The sequence below is a fragment of the Pelophylax lessonae genome (genome assembly GCF_965119305.1).
Source record: "Pelophylax lessonae genome assembly, chromosome: 8".
Taxonomy (NCBI): Eukaryota; Metazoa; Chordata; class Amphibia; order Anura; family Ranidae; genus Pelophylax; species Pelophylax lessonae.
In genome coordinates, this window is record NC_138775.1 from 12,022,155 (window position 1) to 12,034,709 (window position 12,555).

Below are 12,555 nucleotides of genomic sequence, written 5' to 3' on the forward strand. Positions count from 1 at the left end.
TTTTCCCCACAAACAGAGCTTTCTTTTGGTGGTATTAGATCACCTGTGCGATTTTTACTTTTTGCGCTATAAACAAAAAAAGAGCGTTTATTTTGAAAAAATAACAATATTTTTAACATTTTTTTATATGAAATTCCCCCCAAAAAATGTAAAAATCCATTTTTTTTACATTTTTGGCCAATTTGTTTTCTGCTACCTATGTTTGGTAAAAAAAATCACAATAAGCGTATTTTGATTGGTTTGCGCAAAAGTTATTGCGTTTACTAACTAAGGGAAAGATTTCTGTCATATTTGGTGTAATGGCGGCGATCTGTGATTTTTTTTGCGGGACTGCGACATTGCGGCGGACAGATCGGACCCTTCACTGACATTTTTGACACTTTTGGGGGTACCAGTGACAATACTACAGTAACCAGAGCTTTAAATATGCACTGTTACTGTAAAAATGACACTGGCAGGGAAGGGGTTAATTTTATTGGAGAGGGAGGGGTTAATGTATGCCTGGTGCTTACTAACCTGTGGGGGGGGGGGAGGTGACTGAGTGACACAGGGACAGATCGCATGTTCAGCTATGCTGAACCCTGCAATCTGTCACTGTTTGTCACTTAGGAGATCCGCCCGCTTTGTTTACACAAGCGGGCGGATCTCCAAACTCGATTCCCCGACGATCGGGGAAGAGCAGCGGCGATCGCCGCTGCTCCTCCCCTGGCCCGACTCCCGCTGTGACTGAAAACAGCGGGAGCGCGCCTCCGGCAGCGCGCGAGCGCCACCTACAGGGGGAGGAGTCCAGTGACGTAGGTCTACGTCGCTGGACGGAATCGAGCCACTTTGCCGCAGTACAGTCCCAGTGACTGGTCAGCAAGTGGTTAAGGTGTCATCATACCAAGACATTTTGGACAATTCCATGCTCCCAACTTTTTGGGAACAGTTTGGGGATGGCCCCTTCCTGTTCCAACATGACTGAGCACCAGTGCACAAAGCAAGGCCCATAAAGACATGGATGAGGGATTTTGGGGTGGATGAACTTGACTGGCTTGCACAGAGTCCTGACCTCAACCCGATAGAACACCTTTAGAGATGAATTAGAGTCGAGACTGCAAGCCAGGACTTCCCATCCAACATCAGTGCCTGACCTCACAAATGTGCTTCTGGAAGAATGGTCAAACATTCCCATAGACACTCCGAAACCTTATGGACAGCCTTCCCAGAAGAGTTGAAGCTGTTATAGCTGCAAAGGGTGAGCCAACTCAATATTGAACCCTACGGACTGGGATGCCATTAATGTTCATGTGTGTGTAAAGGCAGGCGTTCCGATACTTTTGACTTTTTGCAATCTAGGGATTTTCTTTCCTTCCACCCCATCTATGGGCTGTCTAACTGCTACCCTAATACTGCATTATTTGGATTTTTTTTTATATCTGCTTAGCGTTGGGTTGTACATTTGAGGGCAAAACCAGAGCTTATAATGGTCAGCATAAGTTTGCCAAATCTCACCAGTAGATATCTTCTTACTCACCAAGCAGACGCGCCCAATACGGGAATGAATGGTGGGGCTGTGAGGGGCATCGGTGGACTTTTCCCGGAAGAAGAAATACAATTTGTCATCATTTCGCTCTGCGCTGTCCGGAATCAGCTGTACGTGGACAAAAGCGGGGTCTAAAAAAGGAAAAATAAACAGCTTTGATGTAAAGACCAGAAGCCAGATTGTATAGATAACCCATCATCAGGTGACACCGGAGACCTGTAATGTCCCCATTTGAGGTATGAACTCACCATTAAGCCAGCGAGAGTTATACTGGTCGGTTCTCATGGCTGCCTTCTTGCCCATCGCTCTGAAAATTGCCGCATCTGTGCCCATAAAGTCGATGTAGACACCAGAGTAGAGTTCCTCATCTGTAAAAGGAGGTCAGAGGTTATGTTCTAAGTTCAAGGTACCCAAAACACATCTGCAGGTCACAACTGTTGGGTCATGTTTAGATACAGTCATGTAAAGTTAGACTTGGCTGGATCAGAGCGGTATAATAGCGAGCACAGCTCTGACCGACAGTTATCTGGCTGGCACTTGGCCCAACAGCTGCTCCTGATTAATTAGAGAGTCTCGACCTTAGATTGTAACGAAAGCCCCTCAGGTGGAGGGGTAAAGGGAGGGCTCACATGGGGGGGAGAAGGCGGATTAGCAGGAATGAGTTCTGGCAGTCTTGTCTATTACTCCAGATGGACCTCCTCTTTAGAACCCACAGCTGCTCCTAAGCTGTGTCTGTACATTAACCCATCACTTCACCATCGAAACATTATAAGACTCTATGGGTAATATGCATTGAGCAATGGACTGGTAATGGGGCTCTGATGCAACCTCATCTGTATGATGAACAGGCGTCAATAATCACCCATGATGGTTATTTTTACAATTGCTGGAATCTTCTAAATTCTGGTCTCACTGGGGACAGTCTAATTAGAGACTGGGGGGGGGTCTTGAGAAAAGTTTTGTTGGGTTTGCATTTGAGGTCAGTTTGGGAAGCTTCTAAGATCAACGGTGCTTCTGTCCCTCTGACCTCCATCTAAGCTGCTAGGAGCTGCTTTTGCATTTTCATTGACTGAAGCCGATGTAACCAAAAACTTGTATTCACAAGTCCTTAAAATGACCATATGTAGGGGTGGCATGCTCAGTGGATGAACTGTTTAAGGTACTTTAAACATGCTGAAGAATAGCACGCAACATGTTGGTAGGAATCGTCTCCCTAGAGCAGAGGTGTCAAACTCAATTTCATTGCAGGCCACATCAACATTTGTGGTGGCCCTAAAAGGAGTGGTTGTATCTATAAGACTATCTATTTTCTCAGATATATGGGAGTGCTCAGGAGTATGCGGCATACAGAATGCAGGAGTGCGCTACATACAGAGTGCAGAGTTCAGGGGAGTTCTATGCACAGTGTGCAACCCCAACCCTAACCACCCTCCCCAAGCTTCCTTACATTTATACTCTATATGGATCGCCCGATTATCGGCAAAGCCGATATATCGGGGGGCCGATATGCACTTTCCCCGATATATCGGAATCGGCCCCCGAGGTTACCGATATTGCCGATATTTCGGGAAAGTGCTTGTACCGGAGTGATGCCTGCAGTTAGAGGTATCACCCCAGTACCGGCGTCCATAGCCACCGGTCGGTTGTCTTTTAATGACAACCGATGCGGCTGAGAAGCCGCTCGGCAGTCATTACAAGGAGCGGGAGGGGACGACCCCTCCCGCCTCCTTCCGCATGTCGCCCGGGTCTCCCGTCCCACCGGGAGACCCAGGCAACCAGCCAGCACGGCCGCCGAAGAGAAGACCCGATCAAAGCCGCATTCTGGTGTGATCGGGTCTCCAAGTAAAAACCCGGAAGTGATGTCATGACGTCACTTCCGGGTACTCGACGCCAAATTAAAAAAAAATGACAGCATTCAAAACAGCCATTGGCGTTTTGAATGCTTTTAAGTGCAGAGGAGGGGTTTGCGGTGTTTTAGACCCCCAGATCCCTCCACAAGAGTACCTGTAAAAAAAAAAAAAAAAAATTTTTTTTCTAATGTACGAAAATATCGCCTAATATCGGCCGATACGCGATGACCAAAATATCGCTATCGACAATAAAAAAAATGATATCGGTTGATCACTAATACTCTACCCTACTTGGCCGGCTCTAGGCATTCCCTTTGTAGGCGGCTCTACTACCCTTGTTTCCAACTCTAGTCCCCTCCTGTGTAGGCAGCTCTGCCTCGCCTTGCAGGGAGATCATTCTCTCTCTCAGATTCTGGAGAACTTTCCCCAAAGTGAGTGCGTGCAAACATCTGTTAGAGCCACAGAGAGCAAAGCTGTCCCTTGAAAAAAACAGAAGGCTTCTGTGTTTACACGTGACAGCGGAGAGCAGGAGTGGAGGGAGAGACCCAGAAGTGGCGGAATGGAGTTCCACCACCTAACAGCTGCATACCTGGGTGTGAGGGCCACATAACAAGACCTGGCAGGCTGGATTGACATAAATACCCTAAAGGGTGTCAATGAGATTTTCCAACCTTAGAATATTATTGCCCAAGTAACATTTCCAAACATTGGGTTAACCAGCTTAGCACCACATGACACGGCCTGTTTGACTCCTTCTTGAAGAGACCCTGGTCCATCTATTGGTACCATTCATGATGTATCGTTTTAACTGCTCATCCCCTTAGTCCAGCGTTCCAAACTGTGCCTAGGACAGCTTGGAAGAGGTAGCTTGGGCCACAGTTCACATCAATATGGGCACAAACCCAGAGGCGTAACTAGAACCTTCAGGGCGCTGGTGCAAGAAACCATGAAGGGCCCCCCGGACCCCTGGCCGGGGCCCTTCCCTTCAAGCCTCGGGCTCTTCCCACTGATCCTGGGGCCCTTTACTCTCATTGCGGGCCCCTTTATTATGGTCCTGCAGCAGGACCCTTTCACAATGTCTGCAGCAGGCCCCCCTCCTGCCATCTTGGGGCCTCCCCATGGTGGTGGAATGTCAGGGCCCTGTCGCAAGTGTGACCTTTGAGATCCTGGAAGTTCACCCACTGGTGTCAGTAGTTTTTATTTTTTGGTATTTTAATTGTTTATTTTTTATCATTTTATTTTATTTTTTTACAATGTGACTGACTATGACTGTCCATTCAGAAAAGGAAGGAGCTGGTAAATTACATATTTACTGACCCCTTCCTGGCTCTCTATTGTGACACATCCCTGCAGCAGCCGGCAGGAGAGGTAAGGGAGCAAAGTAGGGGGGGGGGACCAGGGGAGCACACAGGGGCCCAGAGACAGCAGAAAACAAGTGAAGGAGGAGTAGCAGGGGCAGCATACAGAGGAACCAATCTCCTCCATTTCCTTCCTGCAGCTACAGGAGGAAAAAGGAGGACAGCGATTTCTCTACATGCTGCCCCCGCCGCCCCTCCTATCCAGGTGTACAGGGGAGCCGCACAGGCCCCCTGGAGCATGGGGCTCGGTTGCAATTGCAACCCCTGCAACCCCTGTAGTTACGCCCCTGCACGAACCATGCCCGATCACAGAAGTCTCATAGATCATTGAGCACCCATGAAGAACAGAAGCAACATCAGTGTAGTCTGGTTGGCAGAGGTGATGATGTAAGCATACCGCACAATCCAGAAGGAGAGTTAGGAGGGGGGACAATCCTATTCAGACATGGTTCCTATCAACTGTGTCCAGTGGGAGTACACTCTTAAGTGGCTCTCTCAGTGCTTCCTGATGTTTCTGTATATCCTTGACAGGGCAAATTGTAACAAAGTACATTGTCAGTCCATCACAAAGTGTCATTCTCAACTGACAGCGTGTTTACTGGAGGAACTGATAAGAATCTAAAGTAGTTTATTCCAAACAGTCTATGTTTTCACTAGATGGGCTGATAAGAGTGTAGTTCAATCCACCGGAAAAAGGCAAAGAAAGTGCATGGTTAAAAAAAAAAAAATACAAAGTAGCAGTTTCTGTCAATCTTAGGCTCCATGCACACTAGCGTAACCAGTTCTGGACCGGAAGGATTTGCCCCCCTTAATGACCAGGCCAGTTTTTTTTGCGATTCGGCACTGCGTTAATTTAATGGAAAATTGCGCGGTCGTGCGACACTGCACCAAAATAATATTGACGCCCTTTTTTCCCCACAAATAGAGCTTTCTTTTGGTGGTATTTGATCGCCTGTGTGATTTTTATTTTTTGCGCTATAAACAAAAAAAGCGACAATTCTGAAAAAAAAAAAAAAAAAAAAACAATATTTTTTACTTTCTGCTATATAACATTCCCAAAAAAAAAAAATGTAAAAATCAAATTTTGTTTTATCCTTTTAGGCCAATTTGTATTCTGCTACATATTTTTGGTAAAAAAAAAATAAAAAAATTGCAATAAGCGTATTTTGATTGGTTTGCGCAAAAGTTATCACATCTACAAACTAGGGGAAAGATTTATGTCATTTTTATTTATTTATTTATTTTTTTTACTAGTAATGGCGGCGATCTGCGATCTTTAGCGGGAATGCGACATTGCGGCGGACAGATCTGACCCCTAACTGACCTTTTTGACACTTTTGGGGCGATCAGTGACATTACTACAGTAATCATTGCTATAAATATAGTTAGTAAAATCATTTTAAATCTGCGCTTAGGAGTTATTAAAAGGTGTAATTAATGTGATCAATATAGATCTATTTGCACTAAGCACCAAGCACTTTATGCATAGGTTCAGCATGGTTATTATGAATTGTTCTGATTGATTTTTAATCTTATTTATATATGCACTTACAGGGCACATTGTGATATTTTGCTATTTATACGGTATTCAGTTTTTGCACTTTATTGGATCACTATAAATTATACACTCAAGCATTTTTTTGCACATATTGACTTCATAATATGAAATGTATTAAAGAGGTTGTAAACTCGGTAAAATTTTTTTTTTTACAACCTGAAAGAGAAATACATAATGAGCTAGTATGCATCGCATACTAGCTCATTATGAAATACTTACCTTAGAACGAGCCCCCGCCGTGCCGTCCGCTCACCTCTATGACGGGCGACATGTCTAGTCGCCCGTCTTTCGGGATCGCGGCATCCGGCCATCTGATTGGCCGGAGCCGCGGTGACGTCACTCCCACACACGCCCGCGGGAGCCGACAGTCACGGCACGGGGCTCTGAAGGAACGGCACCAGCGGCCGTTCCTTCATAGCGCATGCACCAGTGACGTCACTGGATGCATCGAAGGTAAATATCTCCTAAACGGTACAAGTTTAGGAGATATTTACAGTACCTATAGGTAAGCCTTGTCATAGGCTTACCTATAGGTACAACTTGCAGAGGATGGTTTACTTCCTCTTTAAATTGATTTCGAATTTACTCATTTTGGGAGCGCTGCTTTTTTGGTTATTTACTTATAGTGCTAAAAATATTCCAGCACCTTGCATCGGCATCCCCGCTGCCCGCCTACTGGGGGTAGGACTGCGCCTACCAGTGACTCTGCAAGCTTTTTTGAAGCTTCAAGTGATATTAAAATCTCATTTTTTTGGGGGTTTAAAAATAACAAACATGTTATACTTTTGTATGGCTGAATTCGCATTGCACAGACATCGCACATGTAATCGGCACAGCAATGGGGTTCGAGTCACATGTGATGTCTGGCATTGTACTGGTGTGAACCGACCCTAAAGTTTTTTTTTTTTTTTTTTTTAAGTATTGTCTAAGCTACAATTTATCTCTGAATGTCAAGGGTAGAGGAAGGACAGTCTGATACATTGTGCCTGAGGACTGAAAAAAATTAATTATCACTTAAAACATCGCCACCACAGAAGCATTCTGGTCTAGAAGGGGTTAAATATTCGGAATAACATAATAAAGTTCAGGATGTATTCTGGTGGTGTAGATAGAAGCGTCCCACCAGACAGGCCGCTTTGCAGGAGCTCAGAAATAAAAGTATGTTTTGGCCGGATAGAAGATATGGGAAATGAGCAAGGAAAGGATTTACACCGTCTCATCCTACAATCCAAGATCGGAATAGAAAAGTGTCACTTACTGATGAGCGCAGACACGCTATCCAGTTTGGGGTCGTAAGCACATTTGCCTTTGCCTGACTCCACACGATCAGGATCCAGGTAAAAGATATAATCCTGCGTGAAAGACAAGAGGAAGAGAGATGAGGACACGTCCAGCAGCGTCACAACACGTGTGGTGCTTCACCACAACCATAACCTGCTGCCCATTTAAGAATCTGGATTCTTGTCCATATTATTGGAATGCAGAGGTAATGGATATTCTAAGATCTGCCAAGGAATGCCCAACCCATGAAGACAAAAAAAAGCTCCTTTGAAGAGGTGGAATTTGAAACATAATGAAGGCTTACTGGTGGTGACCAGAAAGGACAATGGGGGACAGTTAACAAGCTGTGCCGATACACTTATGGTGAAGCACAGACAACAAAGCTCAATGGCAAAAAGGTTATGTGTCCAGTTTACTTGCTTTACGTAGATTTTTTAGATCTTCTACATGGTGGCAACATTGACTCTTGGCTATCTCTGGCACACAAGGTTCTTAAATCCCTGCCACACAGATGGCACTTTTCCACTGCAAGAACCGGCTCGGCTCCACTCGGCCCTGCTTGGCTCTGTTGGTTTTCCACTGCATGGTACCACATGGTACGGTGTTGGAACGGTTCGGTATGGTTTGCTTTTCCACTAAAGTAAAGTGGGTGGGATAACAATGATTCTCTGACCAATCAGTGGCTAGTAGTGACAAACAGTCAAGGCTGCATGCAAAGGATTGTGGGATATGGTACCGGTACGGCCCTGTTGGAGGTGGTACTGTTTAAGCGAGCCGTACCGTTCGGTTCCATGTAGTGGAAAAGCGCCGCGTACCGTACGGAACCGTTCCTACACCATACCATACGGTACCAGCAGTAGAAAAGCACAAAAGCGAACCGAACCATTCGTTTCCATGCAGTGGAAAAGCACCAAGAGCTTACAGTCTAAGGAGCCAAAATTACATACTAAGGTGCTCAGATCTTTACCTTTTTATAAAATGAAATAAACTAAGCCAAGCAGTTTCTAAACTTACACCAAGACCTTCATCCAACATATGAGTACAGTACACTATATGGCCAAAAGAATGTGGACCCCACCATATGATTGAGGTCAAGTGTTTTCAGTGAATGGCACTGGTAATACTACAACACACCAAGAAATCTGAGTGCATTTCAACCTTGCGGTAACAGTTTGGTGAAGGCCCTTTTCCGTTCCAGCATAACTGTGTTCAAAGGCAGCTTCATAAAGACATGGCTTGACCAGTCTGGTGTGGAGGAACTTGAGTGGTCTGACCTCGACCTTACTGAATACCTTTTGAATTAACTGGAATGACAATGGTGAGCCAGGTCTATTTTTGGTGCCCAAAAAAGGCCTCATGTGTGGGCAAGGTCTTTTTTTTTGCCCAATGTGAGGCCTGATGTGTGAGCCAGGTCTTTTTTTTTTGGTGCCCATTCTTAGGTTTGATGTGCGAGTCAGTTCTTTTCATCCAACACCTGTACCTGACCTTACAAATTGGCACACATTCCAAGAGACACCCTCCAAAATCTTGTGGAAAGCTATCCAAAAAAAGACTGGAGCCTACCACAAAGGGGGGAAACTTCAAATGAATGTCCATGAGGGGACGGAAATTAACTCCAAATTAATGGCCATGTCTTTGGGATAGGATGTCCATCAAGATCATATAGGTGTGGTGGTTGAGTGGTCAGAAACCTTTGGCCATGTAGTCTACACTCCATGGCTGGTACCTCATAATGGTGATGACATTAGTAAAACAACAGAAGGATCTGTTGGTATGTGGTCTTTGGGAAACATAATTGGAGCAAATCTAGAGCCACGCTTAGCTGATTATGTATTCCCCAGTAAAGATTTGGGAATTTGGCAGTAAGTGTTGACAATGGTTCTTTGTGGTAAAATGAAGGATATAGTAACCATACTATCATATCGGGGCCTATTTATCCATATTTAAACTGCTACATGGACATTTGTGCCTTGGTCTATGATAGAAAGGATCTTGCTATAGCAAGTCAAGCAGTTTCTAAAGTAACACCAAGACTTTCAGCTAACACATGCGTATAATATGCTATATGGCCAAAATAATGTGGACCCCTTCTCCAAATGACTGTGGTCAGGTGTTTCCAGTGAAGGGGACTGTTAATTCTGCACCAGACCAAGACATTTCAGTGCATTTCAACCTTGTGGTAAAAATTTGGTGAAGGCCCTTTTCTGTTTCAGCATGATTCTGCCCAAAGGGAGCTCCATGAAGACATGGCTTGACCAGTCTGGTGTGGCGGAACTCGAGTGGCCTGACCTCAACCCTACTGAATACCTTTGGGATGAATTGAATCACCAATTTTTAGCCAGATCTTTTCATTCAACACCAGTACTAGACCTCACAAATGGACACAAATTCCCATAGACACCACACCCAAAATCTTGTGGAAAGCCTTCCCAGAAGACTGGAGGCTGCCACACAGCTGGGCAACTTCAAATTCATGGCCATGAGGGGAAGGGAAACAAACTCTATTTTAATTGCCATGTGCTTGTGATAGGATGTCCAACAAGATAATGTAGGTGCGATGGTTGAGTGGTTAGAAACCTTTGACCCTATAGTCTACACTCCAGTACCTCATAATGGTGATGGCAAGTGTAAAACAGAAGGATCTGGTGGAATGTGGCCTTTAAGAAACAAGATGAAGAGCCTTCACCAAACTGGAACAAGATCATTTAGGCGTGATGGTCAATTGGTCAGAAACCTTTGGCCATATAGTCTACATTCCATGATTGGTACCTCATAATGGTGAGTAAAGCAACAGAACGATCTGGTGGGATGTAGCCATTAAGAAACATAATTTGAGCAAATCTAGAGCCACACTTGAATACCAACACCACTGTAAAGATTTGAGAATTCGGCAATATGTATGTTGACAATGGTTCTTTGTGGTTGAAAAATAAAGATTTAGTGACCATACCGGCATCATATTGGAGCCTATTTATCAATATTTAAACTGCTGCATGGCCATTTGCACCTTAGTCTGTGATAGAAAAGGTCTTGCTACAACAATAAGGTAATCCCCACTGATGCAACTTATTGTATTGAACATTTAATGACTGTTAGTTTTGGCCTCTTGTGGGTTGTATCTTCACACAGGTTCTGCTCTATCTGTGTTGAACCGGCCTGTTGGGTAAAAGTCAAAATTTGTTTCACGTCACACTGAAAGGAGGAAAGTGGGCTAAATGTTGTCACTGCCCCAGAATCTGGATGGGGAAGGGGGGGCTCAAGGGCCCCTGGGAGTGGCCCCACCTTGTGTTCTGCTGGTGCTGGGCTGGGCGGGAAATCTGCTGCTCTGCTCCCTCGTCCTCCGGGAAGCGACATGTGCTCTGAGGCCTGAAGAGAGGAGCACGGCAACAAGAGTTAGACCTGAAGAACTTTCAGGTTAAAGTTAGGAAGAGGAACACCGCCAGGAACGAAGGGGGTGACACACGACACGGATGGTGGACACACAGGGCACAGATGGAGGCTCTAGCCCTAATCCTAGGTGTTAGTTCTGGGATGCATTGATGTAAACAGGGGTATGTGAGCTGCACAGAGTGTGCACACAGACACAGAACATGCATACATAGACACGGACTATATTCCTGGTAACGGGTCACATACAAAGAACTGGTCATGCAGCACGGAGGGGGGGGGGGGGGTCACATTCAGAGAATAAATGTTAAAATGTACAGCACATGAAAAACACGGAATCAATGATATGAGATAATCACCACAATATACAATAGAGAAATAAACTCACCTTCAGTAGAAAAATAATTTTCACACACAAACAGCACTAAATTATGGAGAGTAAAGTCACAAACCACCACACCAACCCTACAACGCTCATGCACTGGCCATACACACCACTTGCCAACTCAATTAACATGCTGACCATATACACCGCCTGCCAATGTACACTTTAGGGGTCATTTACTAAGGAGGTAGAGGCTCTACACTTTACAAAGTGGCTGTTTGTAAAATGGGATGAGCTTCAGCGGTTTGAGGGTTCTACCTACCAATGCACCTTCTCCCCATGTTGATGAGATCAAGGGCCTCTTCCCAACAACCCTGGCCCGGTGGTCATGGGGGGCTTATCAAAATCTGGAAGCCCCTTTAACAATAAGGGGGCCCACAGATACCGGCCCCTCCATGTGAATGAGAAAGAGGCACGTAGTACCTCTACTTCATCACAAAAAAATTGAAATAAAAAAAAAAAAAACACTGTTTTTGACCCCTTTGAATCCCTTCAATAACTATAATAAAAAAAAAAAGTCTCATTATATATATCCACTGACATTTATATTTGGGGACATCAATCATGATGCCCTGAAAGAAAAAATAAATCATTGCCTGCCAACATGTCTGGTATCGTCACACCACTCCCACCAAGGATGGTCCTGTGGAGGAGAACTGATATTTAAAAAAGGTTGTGGTTGCCCGGGTGACATCATGGATATGAAAATACTGTATACTGTATATGGTCAGTGATGGCACATTGATTCCAACAACGTCATTGACATTTTTTTCTACCAAATAATTGGATATTTAGACACTGTTCAGACAGGGGCGACACGACTTGCTGGGGCGACCTGTGAAGTCGCTATAACTGAAGTCACTGCAAGTCGCCTCCAGGTCGCCCCAAAGTAGTACAGGACCCTTTTTCTAAGTCGGAGCGACTTGTGTCGCTCCTATTAGAACGGGTCCTGTGCTAATCAATGGCAAGCGACCGACCGTGGTCGCCTGACAAGTCGCGCTAGTGTGAATGGGGTCTTAAAGGCTCCCCTTATTTACTAACATCCACTTTGCTCAGGGAACAGCCTCTAGTGAACCAACACCAGAACAACGTTTTATTCAAGCCAATATCATATAATTATCAACTCATTTCCAGGCCAAATGATCCAGATTTAGGGACATATTTATAAAGACACTCACTGCACATTCGCCCATGAAACATTCTTCCCATTT

At 44.9% G+C, this 12,555-nt stretch overlaps 1 protein-coding gene across 4 annotated transcripts in view; it reads right to left on the reverse strand.

The window, feature by feature from the left end:
* Positions 1-12,555, reverse strand: part of SEMA3F (semaphorin 3F) — a 171,950-nt gene that overhangs the window by 27,869 nt on the left and 131,526 nt on the right. For 2 of the 4 annotated variants that reach the window (XM_082265463.1, XM_082265464.1), the window contains exons 6-9: positions 10,855-10,938; positions 7,550-7,643; positions 1,774-1,893; positions 1,517-1,656 (exon numbers count right to left, since the gene is read on the reverse strand). In XM_082265463.1, coding sequence (XP_082121589.1) covers positions 1,517-1,656; positions 1,774-1,893; positions 7,550-7,643; positions 10,855-10,938 — 438 coding nt within the window. The remainder of the gene's footprint in view (positions 1-1,516; positions 1,657-1,773; positions 1,894-7,549; positions 7,644-10,854; positions 10,939-12,555) is intronic. The other 2 variants (XM_082265465.1, XM_082265466.1) reach the window with 1 other exon arrangement.